The sequence below is a fragment of the Brienomyrus brachyistius genome, chromosome 14 (genome assembly GCF_023856365.1).
Source record: "Brienomyrus brachyistius isolate T26 chromosome 14, BBRACH_0.4, whole genome shotgun sequence".
In the NCBI taxonomy this organism is placed as follows: Eukaryota; Metazoa; Chordata; class Actinopteri; order Osteoglossiformes; family Mormyridae; genus Brienomyrus; species Brienomyrus brachyistius.
The window spans coordinates 8,979,529-8,996,575 of NC_064546.1; the positions used below are offsets into that span (position 1 = coordinate 8,979,529).

Here is a 17,047-nt window from a genome sequence, read left to right on the forward strand (position 1 = left end):
ATTTAGGTATGGGAGAGAGGTCAATGATATTATTATTCAAGCATATTATTTGCTGGCATTATGTTTTTACTTTAGTAAAAACCGTTAAATTTGGATGTGTGAAAGAACTCCAAATAATTTAAAACACAACATTATACACCATACGTGGGGCACAATGAAAAGATGCAGCCACTTTCTAAGTGGTATGCAGCTTATCCCTGGAAGTCATGCTCAATTTGGACCATTGGAGGATGCAGGAATAGCCAGATGAAACCCAAGGTGGCCACGAAATGTGCTGTTATGTTGATTTTGAAATAGTCACTTAAATAGCTCTGTATGAGACCAGTGCAAGCAAAGAAATTGCAGTATTTTCTGAATTTTAGTCATCCTCCCCATAATTCCCTTCTAAGTTGCAGGTTGTTTAAGTGTGTCAGTATTGGGGGAAAAAACTTTTAAAAGGGCAGAAATTATGGTGAAACATTGCTAGAATTCCCTTTGAAATATTCCTTAGATTGTTGTTGTGCCTAAATCTTAGATGATAAATCCCAGCCTCTGAGTCTTCATAAAGACTCATTGTTGTGTACATCCCAATTTTTAGTTTTTATAATTAACTCTACTTTCATCTTCATTGCGGCTTTGTGCAAGATACTTGTGGGATACTGTGCAAGACGGGCAAATAACTAGATGAATGTTTTTTTTTTTTTTTTTTTTTTTAAACTCATGTTCATTCCAAATTAATGTGTTCTGTGATTGATTTATACTCTGTACGTTTACATGCACAGCTAAGTAGAGCTATGGTTATAGCTCCGCCATTTAGTCGGATTACTGTCCTTGTCCCAGTATACATGCATGGGTGAGGAATCGATTTATTAACCGATGCATGTCTGACTCCAATACTATTGGCTCATTTCAGCTTATTAGTATTGGTCTTTTTCTGGCTGACCTATTATTATATCACAGATGGGGGAAAAAAAAGTAATAATGGATGCATGTACAAATGAAATGACAAGCTTTAATTTCAATCTGGTTGGAAGAACAGATACAACAAGAACATGATAGCATAACAAGAAATAATTTATTTTGTATAATATACTATGACAGCCCGGTATTTGAAATTTCAAATATTTCAATGTGATTTTGCTGTAATAAATATCGAGGCATTTATGAAACAAAGCAGGAGTTCGACATAAATTTCTCACAACCCCATCTTGGAGTGATTTAAACAGCACTGATGAAAATGATTGTGATTGTCTCAGAACGCATGCAGCGCTCATGAAAAAGCACCAGAGGTAAACTTTTTAAACTGGTTTTTAAACATAGACTGGATAATCTTGAAAATGAATAATCATCAAAATTGCAAAACTTGCTAGATTTCTTTTTGCCAATGACAGAGTAAAAATAGAGATCTAAACTACCTGCTCTATAAAGTCCATACCAAATTGAAGGTAAGAAAAAGCCTGACACAGAGCACCTAGTTTGAGTCCGATTGAATGTATACATACTGGAATATATTGATTCCCAATCTCATTATCTGGGTGTCTTAGTTCGACTACGAGAAATTCAATCTAGTACGATTTCAGTCAGACTAACGTGTTAAACTGGACTTTTTAACGTGCATGTATAGTCGGACTAACACAAATTTTCTTAGTGTGCATGTAAATATACTGACTAGTCAGTGCAGATTGCATCAATAAGCTTTTTATCTGCGTAGCTCATTTTTTGTTTATCTACTATGGATGCTGACGTGCAGGACCTTACTTAAAAATGAATAACTGAATTATGAACAAAAACATGAAATTGTGTCTTGTATTGCTCAAGGGGAATTTTTCATAAAACTGGACATTTCTGCAGCCTGTGATATCGAGGCTTTTTTGTTTTGCCACAGAGTAATTAGCTAGTGTAAGCTATGGCTATGTTGGCTAAATTACATTAACAGGTTGTCCGCGGGGTTTTAAAAAGTATTAAAAGGTAGTAAATGACATAAGCAAAAATTAAGGCCAATAAAAGGTATTGCACGCCAATTTGAGGCATTACATTTTTAGATTTTTTTTAAACTACGAATTGTCCATTTGTGTTTTAAAAGTTATCTGGAAAATTTCTCGCAAATTATTTGAAATGTAGATTAGGTTCAGTCCTTCATTCATAGATGTTCTCTGTTTAAGGTGTCGCTTGACCACCGAATATGGCGTCAGCATCATAGTTTGCACGCTGAAGTACATGTTGGATGCTTACACTCAGAAAAGCAGGGCGCGTTCAACTTGGGCTTAGGTCTGTCTGCAGCTGACGTGATGTGGAGTGAGATCTGCTGGTGGCTGCAGGGGTGAAGTATAAACATGAGGCTGAAGTTGGCTACTTATTCACAGTTCATTATTTGGATTTTCGGGTCCACCTTAAATGATTCGATTGTGTCTGTAGGGGGACCGTTTTAATACCTTAAACCTCTCTGTGCCAGGCTAATATCAACTTCTCAGTACACGACAGGTAACCCACTATATAGAGAAGGTGACATTGTCCTGGCCCAGACTGATTTACTGCTTTAAAAATCAAATGGAAACAAGGCATGTTATACTATAGTGCACAAATGATGATGATGAGTGAGTAGCAAGGACAGAAAGAAGTATAAAAATAAGAAATATGAAAGCTATAAATGAATTAACTATCCATCCATCCATTTTCCAAACCGCTTATCCTACTGGGTTGCGGGGGGGGGTCCGGAGCCTATCCCAGAAGCAATGGGCACAAGGCAGGGAACAACCCAGGATGGCGGCCCAGCCCATCGCAGGGCACACTCACACACCATTCACAGACACATGCACTCCTACGGGCAATTTAGCAACTCCAATTAGCCTCAGCATGTTTTTGGACTGTGGGGGGAAACCAGAGTACCCAGAGGAAACCCCACAACGACATGGGGAGAACATGCAAACTCCACAGAGATGTAACCCAGGCAAAGACTCGAACCCAGGTCCCAGAGGTATGACACAACAGTGCTAACCACTGCACCACCATGCTGCCCCATGAATTAACTAAATGAACACAATTAAATAACCACAAATTAACTAGAGAAATCCCTCACTGGCAAGCAGCACCATGGAAGGTGCATTTACCAGACCTACATTGGAAGAAGCACCAGAAGATATTCCCTGGCCTCAAGTAAGGTCCGGTTTTGAAGCGAGAGAGTGGAGAGAGTGGTGTTGAGCTGCAGCGATTGTTTTGGGATTGTTTTTGGAGTGTTTTGAACGTATATTTTGAGTGTTTGTGTGCTTTAATTGTTTACGTGGGTGGCTGTTTTATTTCTATTGGTCGGCGTGAGTGCTTGTCTGTTCTGTCTGTTAATTAATAGCGCGATTGTTACGGACAGTGAGCAGCATTTTCTGTTCGCGTTTAACTCCGTAACAAACACCGGCGGGGCGATAACAGCTAATAATATCTAGCGTCGGTAACGTTAACCAGCGCCGGAAAAGGACAGTTGCTCCTGAGCTTTGCTCGGTCGCCAGTTGGGGCCGGGAGGACATTTTCCACTTTTTTTCCCCGCTCCGGCAGTAGCCTGCTGTGAGGGGGTTTTTGTGGTTTTTTGACCTCCCAAGAGCAACTTCGATTTCGCTTTGTTTTTAGTTCATACTTGGTTCAGGCAGAAGTTCTTTTGGTAAGTAGTAGTAAATTTATCGGATTTAAAATTTTAAATAAATAAAAGTTCCGTTTCAACACAAGTAACTTATTTTTGTGTACTCGGCACTTTATTGCATTTAACGTTACGCTAATTAATCTTTAAAGATAAATACACTATATAAATTTACTGGGCTGGGAGTACGGGGTCATAGTGAGTTAATTATGAGGCCGGCTCAGTGTTGCGTTTGCAACATGTTTGCCCTTCTGGACGTTAGTGTCCAGTCGGACTTCATCTGTGAGCGATGTGAGCTAGTGGACTCGCTCATGGTCAAGGTTCGCGGCCTTGAGGAGCAACTGGCTCTCATCCAATGCAACAGTGAGTTAGAGGAGCAAGTTAATACGCCTTTTAGGGAGAAGGTGTGTACGCCACTAGCGGGGAGGAGGGAGAATGAAGAGCAGAGAGGTCGAGAGAGCTGGGTAAACGTAGGTCGTAGTCGCAGGAAAGGGCGTACACACGTTATAGAGGCGGCATTACCTGAGGTGACTGTGTCGAACAGGTTTCAGGTTCTTCCAGCTTTAGGGCCGGAAGGGACTGGGGAAGCAGGTGGGCCCTTGGGCACTGAGGAGCCCCCTCCCCCCAGGAAGAGGGAGGTTGTGGTAGTGGGGGATTCCATTATTAGGGGAGTAGACAGTTATGTGTGCACGCGTGATAGAGGGTCCCGTACGGTGTCTTGCATGCCTGGTGCCCAGGTAGGAGACCTTCCAGATCATGTGGACAAGCTTTTGGCCCCAGCTGGGGTGGATCCAGTTGTCGTGGTGCATGTTGGCACCAACGACATAGGCAAGGGTAGAAGGGCTGTTCTGCAGGATAAATTTATAGAAGTCGCCAATAAGCTTAGAAGCAGAACGTTCCCGTGCCACGTGCAAGTCAGGCTAAGTTAGCTGAGATAAGGAGATTAAATGCGTGGCTAAAAGGATGGTGTAGGAAAGAGGGGTTTAGGTTTATGGGGCATTGGAGGACCTTCTGGAACAGGTGGGACCTGTATAAGCCAGATGGGTTGCACCAGAACCAGAGGGGAACCAGTGTATTGGGGAGGCGTATGTGTAGAGTAGTTGAGGAATGTTTAAACTAGGGACTGGGGGGGCAGGGAGGTTAGTTAAGTATGTAAGTGGGGGGAAACGGAAAGCCCCAAATAATCATATTATAAGTGGGCACCGTAATAGGCCTACCCTTTGTTGTCTGTATTTAAACGGTAGAAGTATTAGGAATAAAATTCATGATTTAGAGGCTTTTATCTCATCGGACTCTTATGATATTATAGGAATAACTGAAACGTGGTTGAGAGAAAAGGATGGACAAGAATATAATATGGATGGTTACACATTGTTCCGTAAAGATCGTATAGGTAAAAAGGGAGGTGGTGTTGCAGTATATGTAAAGGAAAACTTGCAGGCAAGGGAACTTACTGATATAAATAAAACTACGGAAGCAATATGGGTAAAATTAGATGCTAAAAACTCAAATAGCCTAATTGTCGGTGTTTGTTACAGAACACCTAATGTAGCTGCTGAGGAAAGCAGATTGTTATACAGCGATATTAGGACTATGAGCAATAAAAATGATGTTATGGGTGATTTTAATCTACCAGGAATGCAGTGGGGCATTGTCACTGGCTCTTCAGAAAATGAACTGGAGATGGTGGAATTAGTACAGGATTGTTTTTTTACTCAGTTTTTTAACACCCCTACCAGGGGAGATGCCATTCTTGATCTTGTTCTCTCTAATAACCAGGACAGGATTGGTAAATTAGACGTTTTAGAACCACTTGACAGTAGCGATCATAACATGGTCAAATTTGAGGTTAAGTTTAGTGTTCGAAGAGCTAAGTCCAAATCAAAAATATATAATGTTAGGAAGGCTGACTTTAAGTGTATGAGACTAAAACTAGAAACTGTGAACTGGATGGAGTTAAATAACAAAACTGTTGAAGAGGCCTGGGAATTTTTTAAAAGCACATTATTGCAAGTGCAAAGAGGACTTCGTACCTGTTTCCAGCTAGAATTAATCTAGGAAATTGCAACCTAGGTGGTTTACTAGGGAAACAAAGTATAAAGTAAGGAGGAAAAGGGCTTTGTTCCAGCAATGGAAAATAAGTGATAGAATAAAGCAGGAATATCTAAGTCTACAGGCTGAGTTAAAAAATATTAGACGAGCTAAAAGAAATGTCGAAAGGATGATTGCATTGGAAGCTACGGATGACGTTAAAAGTTTCTTCCAGTATTTTAACTATAAAAGAGCTCTAAAACCTGGAATTACTAATCTGCAGGATAGTAAGGGTCTTATAGTAAACGACATTGATATAGTAAATGAGGTCAATGATAGTTTTGCACGGGTATTCACTGTTGAGGACATTAGTAACTTACCAGTTCTTATTACTGATCCAGCATCGTATATAACTAATATATATATAACTGAAACTGATGTTTTGCAAAGCCTAGCTAAGCTCAAAATAAATCACAGGGCCCTGATGGCATCTTACCTATAGTTAAAAGAGATGAGGGATATTATTTGCCAACCGTTAACTTTACTGTTTCAAAAATCCTTATCTGAAGGTGTGGTACCTACTGATTGGAAGCATGCCAACATAACGCCCATTTTCAAAAAAGGGGATAGAAGTAATTTGTCAAACTATAGGCCAATCAGTCTAACTTGTATAACTGGTAAAGTTATGGAGGCTATAATCAAAGAGAAAATGGTAGATTACCTGGACTTCAATAACATTTTGCGGGATAGCCAGCATGGATTTATGAGAGGTAGATCCTGTTTAACAAATCTGTTGGAGTTTTTTGAGGAAGCTACTCAGGAAGTTGATGATAAGAAGGCCTATGATGTCATCTACTTAGATTTCCAAAAGGCTTTTGATGTTGTCCCCCACAAGAGGCTCCTACTTAAACTCAAAACGACAGGTATTTCAGGTACCGTAGCGACCTGGATTGATAACTGGTTAACAGATAGGAAACAGCGAGTAGTTATAAGAGGCACAATGTCACAGTGGGCCTGCGTCCATAGTGGGGTACCGCAGGGTTCGATTTTAGGACCACTATTGTTCCTAATTTACATAAATGATATAGATACCAATATATACAGTAAACTGGTGAAATTTGCAGATGACACCAAGGTGGGTGGTGTAGCAGATACTGAATTAGCGGCTCAGCAGCTACAGCGGGATCTTGATTTAATTAGTGACTGGGCCGATACCTGGCAGATGAAATTTAACATAGACAAATGTAAGGTACTCCATCTAGGGAGCAGAAATATAGAGTACAGATATTTTATAGGTCTCACTGAAATAAAGGTAGCCGATCATGAAAAAGACCTCGGTGTGTATGTTGATGCTTCCATGTCCCATTCTCGCCAGTGTGGGGAAGCAATAAAAAAGGCCAATAGGATGTTGGGGTGTATCTCCAGGTGTGTGGAGTATAAGTCAAGGGAGGTAATGCTAAGACTATACAATTCCTTGGTGAGACCTCACCTAGAATATTGTGTGCAGGTTTGGTCACCATATCTTAAAAAGGACATTGTGGCCTTAGAAAAGGTGCAGCGTAGGGCCACAAAAATGATTCCTGGTCTTAGAGGAATGTCATACGAGGGAAGGTTACTTGAGCTAAATCTGTTCAGTCTCAAGCAAAGGAGACTGAGGGGGGACATGATCCAGGTATATAAGATTCTAACAGGTTTGGATGCTGTTCAACCAAATAGTTACTTCAGCATTAGTTTAAATACACGAACTCGTGGCCATAGGTGGAAATTAGCGGGAGAACATTTCAAGCTGGATTTAAGGAAGCACTTCTTTACACAGCGCGTAGTCAGAGTATGGAATAGTCTTCCTGATAATGTAGTGCAAGCTGAATCCTTGGGTTCCTTTAAATCGGAGCTAGATAAGATTTTAACAACTCTGAGCTATTAGTTTAGTTCTCCCCAAGCGAGATCTCCCCAGGCGAATGGCCTCCTCTCGTTTGTATAGTTATGTTCTTAAGGGGGCCTTTTGTTTTCAAGTCAGAGGGACAACAGCAAGTGGCGCTGATTAGCAGTGTTGATTATCATTTATTTTGGTTCCTGTGGACAACGATCCATAGGGCCGAATTAATTATGATATTAAATTCATGTAGGCTAACGCAGTACTTTACAAGCGCAGTCTTTTCTGCGGTGGTACACAGTGTAAAAAGTTTGTAAAGAAGTTGTGAAAGGTTGAGCTGAAAGCCATATTAAAAATATCTTGTGCATCCTTTTTCTTGCTTTTTTTATAGCCTAAACCTACCTTCCTGACAAAGGCGATAATTGCCAAGTTAGCCACTGTTGGATACTAACACCGGTTTATGAGTCTGATATCATCGATTACCGATAATATCCTTATGCAGCTAGCTGTGATGCATTGAATTGTGACACTTTTATCATGATGAGTATTGTCTTGGGCTCGTTGCCAATACCCAACTGTAAGTGGCCTTATTACACTTTTACTTTCTCTGTGTGCAATATGAGGTATTTTGTTTTGCACTGATTTGGATTATAAAGTAACTCTGAATTTTCTTCGCATTTTCAGGTGTATCCCCTGTAAGGGGTCCCGCTTCCCACCGACACTACCCCGTCCTGCAGTCGTCATTCTCCCATTCAAGCTTCCGCTGTGTCAGACCACGACGGAGAAGGGCTCGCTGGAGGTCAGAACTCTGAGTTAATGGTTTCTCCAGATTTTATTAGGTTTTGTAGCCTTCTAAGGAATTAATTATAAAGTGAGTAACTAAGGTAGGTAAAGCTATCCACACCTATGAACTGATTCAAGGAAATCAAGCCTTTGTGGGACACTGTGTGGAGGGCTGCTCTTAGGTTGAGGAGGATGAAGATTCTGAGGGCTCCAGAGTTGATCTCAGCATGTTTACATGCACAGTTAAGTCTAACTACAGTTATAGCTCGACTAGCTAGTATGTCTGACTTCGCTGCAATAGGTGCCGATATGGCTCCTTTCAGCTTGTTAGTATTTGGCTTTTTCTGGTTGATCTATTACATTACAGACCAAAACCAGTGACAAACAATTTGGCTGGCGGCAAAAAGGCAAAGGGTGCTTTTCCACCTCACCAAGTACTGTATTTTGTACTTTCCTTTTTCCCAGTCCTACTACCAAATGCTCCAGTATCAAAAGTGTCAAAGCTCCTCGGGTACTTTCATACTTTGGGGTGGGACTTGAAATGCTTTCTTTGTTGTTTTTGGTTATGCAAATAGCTTGCCTCTAACATAATACAAACACCGCCTTGAAATCAGTTGCGAACTCAGAAAACAACAATAGCGAAAAGATAATAGTGATAATGATGATTTTTCAATGCATCCATTATTATTTAGTGCTCTAATTGCAATCTTGTCAGAAGAACAGGTACTACAAGATCAGGATAGCATAACAAGAAAAAAGTGTTTTGTATAATATAGTATGACAGCATGGTGTTGGACAATTTTCACGTATAACAAGGTGATTTTGTTGTAATTAACCTTGGGGTAATTATAATAATAATAAAAAAAAAAGTTAGCCAACAGTTCAACACAAATTTCTCAAACTCATCCAGGAGTGATTTAAACAGTAAAGATGAAAATGATTATGATAGTCACGGAGAATACATGCAGCGCTCATGAAAATGCAGCAGAAGTAAACTTTTAACTGATTTATAAACACATAGTAGATATTCATCCATCCATCCATCCATCCATCCATCCATCGTCTACTGCTTTTCTGGGTCGGGTCGCAGGGGCAGCAATCTAAGCAGGGAAACCCAGATTTCCTTCTCCCCAGCCACTTCATTCAGCTCCTCCGGGGGAATCCTGAGGTGTTCCCAGGCTAGCCAAGAGACTTAGTCTCTCCGGTTCACACTCTGCTACGAACTGCTCCAATGAGAGCTGATGGTCACGGTCCGATGAAGCTAACGGAACCACATCATCTGCAAAAAGCAGGTCCTGAGGTCACTAAACCGTACACCGTCAACGCCCTGGCTGCCCCTAGAAATTCTGTCCATAAAAGTTATGAACAGAATTGGTGACAAATGCAGAATTGCCAGCCCTGGCAGAGTCCAACCCTCAGGTGGATCAGGTGTGTTCAGTCAATCAGCAGTGTGTAGGGCAGGGATAGCTGGAAAACAGGCAGGGCAAGCAGAGTTTGAGAACCACTGCCTTATAAGGTAGCCCGGCACCCCATACTCCCGGAGCACTCCCCACAGGACTCCCCAAGGGACACGGTCGAATGTCCTCTCCAAGTCCACAAAGCACATGTAGACTGGTTGGGCAAACTCCCACGCACCCTCCAGCACCCTGCAGAGTATATAGAGCTGGTCTACTGTTCCACAGCCAGGGCATAAACCACACTGCTCCTTCTGAATCCAAGGTACGACAATCCAATGAACCCTCCTCTCCAGGACCCCTGAATAGACCTTACCAGGGAGGCTGAGGAGTGTGATCCCCCTATAGTTGCCACACACCCTTCGGTCCCCCTTCTCGAAGAGAGGGACCACCACCCCAGTCTGATAAATCCAGAGGCACTGCCCCCAATGTCCATGCAATGCTGCAGATGCGTGTCAACCAGGACAGCCCTGCAGAGCCTTGAGGAACTCCGGACGCACAGCTTTTTAACCACCTCAGCTACCTTTGCCTCAGAGATAGGGGAGTCAACTCCCCTATGTCCACAGACTGTGCTTCCTCATTGAAAGGCATATTGGTGGGATTGAGGAGGTCTTCGAAGCATTCCTTCCACTGACCTACAACGTCCTGAGCTGAGGTCAGCAGCGCCCCATCCTCACCATAAACAGCAGCTGCACTGCTTTACTGCCCTGAGCTGCCGGATGGTGGACCAACATCTCTTCGAAGCTCTCCGGAAGTTGTTTTCCACGGCCTCGCCAGACTCCTCCCACACCCAAGTTTTTACTTCGGCGACCGCCAAATGCGCGTTCCGCTTGGCCCGCCGGTGCTCATTAGCTGGCTCTGGAGTCCCACAGGCTGAAAAGGCCCAATAGGACTCCTTCAGCTTGACGGCATCCCTCACCACCATACGGCCACAGCTCCGGTCAGCCGGAGTGCGGAACATGGCCCATTCAGACTCAATGTCCCCCACCCCCCCCGGGACATGGGTGAAAATCTGCCAGAGGCAGGAGTTGAAGCTCCTCCTGACTGTGGGTTCTGCCAGACGTTCCCAGCAGACCCTCACTATACTCTTGGGCCTGCCAGGCCTGAGTGGCTTCTCCCCCACCAGCGGAGCCAACCTACCACCAACCTACCACTCCGCACCTCTCCTCACCCGAGTGTCCAATACATGCGGTCATAAGTCCGATGACACGGCCACAAAGTCGATCATTGAATTGTGGCCTAGGGGGTCCTGGTGCTAAGTGCACATACGGACACCGTTATGATTGAGTGGTGTTCATTATGGACAATCCTTGACGAGCACAGAAGTCCAATGACAAAACACCACTTGGGTTCAGATCAGGGGGGCATTCCTCCTAGTTGCATCCCTCCAGGTCTCACTGTCATTGCCCACATGAGCATTGAAATCCCCCAGCAGAACAAGAGAATCCCCAGGAGGAACTCTCTCCAATATCCCTTCCAAGGACTCCAGAAATGGTGGCTATTCTGAACTGCCGTTTGACGCATCAGCGCAAACAGTCAGGACCTGTCCCTCCAACCGAAGGCAAAGGGTGGCTACCCTTTCATCCATCGCGGTAAACGCACAGGCACCCAACCTGGGGGCAATAAGTATGCCCACCCCTGCTCAGTGCCTCTCCCCATGAGCAACTCCAGAGTGGAAGAGGGTCCAACCCCTCTCAAGGAGACTGTGTTCCAGAGCTCAAGCCGTGCGCCGAGGTGAGCCCGATTTTATATCTAGTCGGAACCTCGCGCACCAGCTCAGGCTCCTTCCCTGCCAGAGAGGTGACATTCCATGTCCGCAAAGCTAGCTTCAGCAGCCGAGGATCGGACCGGCAAGGTCCACGCATTCAGGCACTGCCCAACTCGCACTGCATCCGACCCCTTTGGCCCCTCTTATAGGTGGTGAACCCATTCGAGGGGGGACCCACATGCCGCCTTGGGGCAGTGCCCAACCAGGCCCCATGGGTGCAGGCCTGGCCACCAGGCGCTCACCATTGAGCCCCACCCCAAGGCCTGGCTCCAGGGGTTGGACCTCCGGTGACCCACGTCCTGGCAAGGGAAAACATGATTCCATGATATTTTTCTTCATAAGGGGTGAGCCGCACTTCATCTGGTTCCTCACCTAGGACCTGTTAGCTCCTGGGATAATTGGAACATGCAAACCACTCCACCACGATAAAGTTTCAGCTCCAGGAGAGGTACTACATAATCTTGAAATGGTATAATCATTAAAATGGCAAAACTTTTTTCTGTGACAGTAAAAATGTTTTAGCGAAGCTTAACCTTACTGTGCTATAATGTCCATTCAGTGTGGACGTAGTTAGATTAAGATTAGACTTATCTGACTAGCAATGTAAAAGTTACATGCGATGTTGGTATTAATCATACGTCATTCATAATCCATCCTATAATAGGCCAGTGTTTTCAGCCACGTGGTCTACCCATTTATTTATTTTTTTTGTTTTCATATATACAATTTTTTTCCCCTATACTTTTCCCTATATTCCCTATTCCCTATACCCTATACTTTTTTTTTTTTTTGAGCCACCATTTTCATTTAAGATTCTTACTATTGCGTTTCAACACATTTACAACATTTAAAAAGGCAACAACATCAATGGACTGCAAGCTGAAATGTAATTTTAATTAATTTGCAAAAAAAAAATTGTGGGTGTTGGATTTTAAAATGCAAAAAATACCACATTGTTTTGTCCTTATTCACAATAGCTCCAAAATAAAAGCTGTTGTGGCTGCTGAGCTGTCACCTTGTTCACAGACAGCTGAAGCTTCCCATGAGGAAGTGCTTATTTCTTTCATATTACCAAAATGGTAGCATGTGTACTCTACTAACTCTACTAGCCTTGCTCTGCCTATGTTGATTACCATATGATTGGTTGGAGTTGTTCATTTCCGTAATGTGATAGGCTGCTGTGTCCTTTCAAACATTGTTCTTTATTGACACTTTATCGAAGTTTCTCATTTGTCTTGTACTTTTCAAGTATACAATGATAACTTGATAAGGCTGGACGATACGTCTTTTCTATCTTTTCTGTAAATTTTGCTGATCAGGAGTTTTTCTCCAGGCAGTGAATCCGGTTTACGTCCAGGAAGTGGTCCATCACAGACTGAACCATGTTACCCTAGTACTGTTCCCACTGGTTGAGACACACTGTAATAAGGTGTTCCAGCAGTGGAAAGGGTGTCTGTGTAATGAAAGAGATGGTCCTTGTAGGCCTCAGCATGGGCAGCAAGCTTGGACTTCTTTAAAAGTCTCTCCTGCCGACAACCAGTCCTGTTTCGTGGAATGGAGCTCAGCTGTATACCAGGAGGATGACTAGGTGAAGGATTACAGGATTTTAGTGGTACTAGAATAAGAGAGTTAGACAGTTAGGGTTGAGTTCAGAGGCAAATATTTTGGGATATAGGAGAAAGAGTGAGAAGACTGAGTTTTTTTCCACAACAGTAGATTCACTTGTCCTCTCAGTCTATATGCTTGGCTCAAAAGTAGATCCCACCTCTCCCATAAATTCCGGGAGTCTCCTGCAAATTGACAGCAGCTCTCTGACACCTGCGAATGGTGCCCAGCGTCCTAGAAATCTGTTGTTCTGCTATTTGGTTTCGGTAAAATGAACCAGCAAGAATTTTTATCACCGCAGTCCCACTCCATCCGGCTGGGAAGTTTTACTACTGACCTAGCCAACCCTCGGTTAATTTTTAATGCCATTATAATGTTCAGACATTATACTGCAGTATATGGTACCTGTATTATAAAAAGCAATAATAATAATAATAAGCATGCTTTCTGTGACAAGTCACTTACCTGATAGAATGGTGTCTCATATGCCCATGTACAGTTGTTTACATAGCACATACATAGAAGCTTAGGCTAGCAACACCAAAGTTTTCTATTTTATTGCCGTATATCATCGTTTGCCTCATTTGTTCTTTGCTATGGGCTAGAAACATCTGCCAGTTAAATGTCTTTCCCTTGTTTTATTGTAATAACTTTACGAAAATGCTTCTAAATATACATTTTCTATTCCAGGAACAATACTGGCGTTCCTTGCTGTTCCACAACCATTATGACTTCCTGTTGTCCAGTGGCTGTGAAATAGATGAGGAACAAAGACACAAAGGGCAGAAGGAACAGCAGGAACTTCTGATGAAGATGTTTGCTGTAAGCCTTTTATCATTTTTATCATTTCTTATTCATTTAGTGCATCTTTGGTTGAGTTTTAACCTGTTTTGTTTGTGTCTGTGTGTGTCCAGCTGTCATGTAAGTTGGAGCGGGAGTTTCGCTGTGTGGAGCTGGCAGAGCTCATGACCCAGAATGTGGTGACGCTGGCCATACGCTATGCCTCGCGCTCTCACAGGATGGCGTTGGCACAGCGTTTGGGAGATCTCGCACTGGAAAAGGCTGTTGCCGAACAGGAGGACAGTGAGCACACTGGTTACCCTGGCATCTGGAAGAAAACTTGGTAAAGATGAAATTGATGACACCATGAATGTATTTGTCTATGCTTTAAAGTACTTGCATTCTAAATATTGATGGGAATTCTGAGCTTGAAGGCTACCTTCTTAATATTAGAAATGCTTTACATCGTTTGTACTGAATTTTGAATCCGTGATGTTGTGTGCAGTGTAGCGAAAGCCCTCGTCTTGGCGCTAGCCAGGGACATGGGTTTCATATTCACTTTGGGTGGGGTGGGGGGGGGTATATCATGGTCTGAAGTGTAACATCACGTCACACAAGGCAATTCTGTAGTTGCGCTGTATACAGTGAAGTTTTTATTTATAAACTATTAGTGTTAGTTATAATATATAACGTGAAATTTAACAGCAACAGTTATTCATTCTTCACTAATATGATAGTTTAAGTCCAATAATTATGTTATGTCCCGCATTATGTTAGCTGAATCTGCAGGAATTATTATGCACAAACCATGAAATTCTGCAATGAGTGTCAGGCCCTGCCCTGTGGGGAAAATGACCTCACCTCAGGGTCCATTATGATGTCACTGTCCTGCACCTTGTCTTCTCTTACAAGAATATTAGACAGAAAGTAAGCTTTCTTGTCATTATGTACAGTTATAGCTATAGCAATTTGAAAATGCCATAATTTATGCTGCTTCTCGACCCGTTTTTACATGTAGTTATAGTGTAGTTATATGTGTAGTTATACCGTTAAAAACTATAGCTTTTTTTCTGATTACCTCATTACATTACCTCATAAGAACGTGATTTCACTGTTAAAAGCTACGGGTAGTTACTCTTATTGGGTAAATGTCCTTAAGGCACATTACCTCTGTTAAAAATAGTTTATTTTGGCAACATAAATTTCCTTAGACTATTTTACCCTGTTTAAAATATGTAGGTATGCTATTTTGATAAAGTGCCAAAATATCAGAACACTGGAAAGAATGACTAGCACAAACAAAACTCTCATGACATAGCGACTAGGAGATCTTCACACAGTGGTAGTGGTGTCTTAATGGTTAGGGAAGCACACTTGTAATTAAGATTTCCCGACCAGCAAGGCACCACTGAGGTATCCTGAGCAAGGCACTGCTCCCTGGGTGCTGAATTAGCTGCCCACTGCTATGTCACGATGTCACATATGGGGTAAATGCAGAGCACACATTTTGTTGTGCACTGTGTGTCAACAATGACCACCGATCGCCAAATTTAAATTCCTAGAGAGTCATAGAAGTAAACATAGAGGATTTATTGAATCTCTTCTTAGTAATAAATTGGAGAACTGTTTATGAACTGAATGGTTTTGAGTTACAGATGTAGCCACTTGAATTTTCCCGTGTTTCCATGATGGGGCCTTGGCTGGTCCATGACAGGTCCCTGCTGGGTCCTGGGTGGGACCTTGACTAGAATGAGATCCCCCACGATGAAGTAATGAACAGGGGGGCCAGCATGATCCACCCCTTAACTCTCTGTGTGTAAAGTTCTTGCAATGATTTATCTATTCACCAGGGAGAGCAGTGATTATGAAAGCTGAAGTGACTTGCCTGAAATCAGGTGAGATACCTGAAATCAGGTATTGTAACTCCACTGCAAAAAAATGAAAATCTAAGCAAGTATAATTTCCTTATATTTAGACAAAATTCCAATTTCATTAATAAACTTACTACACTGCAATACATGGCCAGTGAAATTTACGAAATAGTTTCTGTTGTGAGGCAAAGATGGCCTAAAACTAGCAAAATGTGTTTTTAGTTAGTTTATTGATGGAATTTGAATTTTGTATTTTACTTCACCTTTTGGAGATGAGACAGACCCAAGATGTATGCAATACAATAATTACAGGCTTAAACAAAGTAAAAAGACTGTTATTGTTGAACAATGAGAGACAGTGTGGTATATGGAAAATTAAACATATTTGAAGCCCATCAAATGAAAGACTTCATCCGCAAGGATACCAAACCAGGCACAAAGCAGCAGCGTGTCCAAGCAAGAGTGTTATTTTGGGATAGGAGAGTGACCCAAGATGTGTGTAATAGACTAATTACAAATTGCTACAAATGTTTTTATTCAGCACAAACTTGGCACCAATAATCTGAGATCATTTAACCTTATGATTGGGACATTGTGACTTGGCACTTAACCATCTCTCCTATTTGATTATCCCTGCCGGCCCCTGGAGGATGGGCTCCTCCTTTGAGTCTGGTCCCTTCCAAGGTTTCTTCCTTCTTGGGAGTTTTCCCCTTGCCACTACTACCTTTGGCTTACTCACTGGGGGCTTTGGGTGCGGATGCTGTAAAGCGCTTTGAGACAATGTAATGTTGTGATAATGCGCTACACAAAAATAAATTTGTTGTGTTTTGTTGTATTTAGAATTTGATTAACAAAAAAATGGAATCTACTTTAAACTTACACTTTTCAAAAAACTATTTTCAGTGGTGCTGACAAATTGTAAAAAATCACATTATAAACATTTCTACCAAGACTTTTGAGCTCTGAAACTTTAGACATAGGGGCTGGCTACACAAAGGTGAATGAGATTCAAAAAGTTGTATGAGGTTTCATTACTAAAGTGTTACAACTTTGAAGTGACTTTGGAGTCACCACACCTTTGCATGCTGTCAATGGCCCATCAGTCTGAAATGTCTGTCACTGGTCCTCACACCAATCAGTTTGGATAGACAGTGTGAATTTTGCAGTTTTTTCAATTACTAAGACAGATACTGCAATACTGAAGTTGCTTTCTTAAAACTCTTCATACAGTCACCACAACATTAGCTTATGTGGGCTAAACTGTTAAGCATTTTGCTTTGA

The 17,047-nt window shown here is 42.3% G+C and overlaps 1 protein-coding gene across 2 annotated transcripts in view; it reads left to right on the plus strand.

The window, feature by feature from the left end:
- wdhd1 (WD repeat and HMG-box DNA binding protein 1) overlaps window positions 1-17,047 on the plus strand; it is a 43,707-nt gene that overhangs the window by 16,101 nt on the left and 10,559 nt on the right. For both annotated transcript variants that reach the window (XM_048974929.1, XM_048974930.1), the window contains exons 17-19: window positions 8,190-8,304; window positions 13,806-13,937; window positions 14,030-14,238. In XM_048974929.1, coding sequence (XP_048830886.1) covers window positions 8,190-8,304; window positions 13,806-13,937; window positions 14,030-14,238 — 456 coding nt within the window. The remainder of the gene's footprint in view (window positions 1-8,189; window positions 8,305-13,805; window positions 13,938-14,029; window positions 14,239-17,047) is intronic.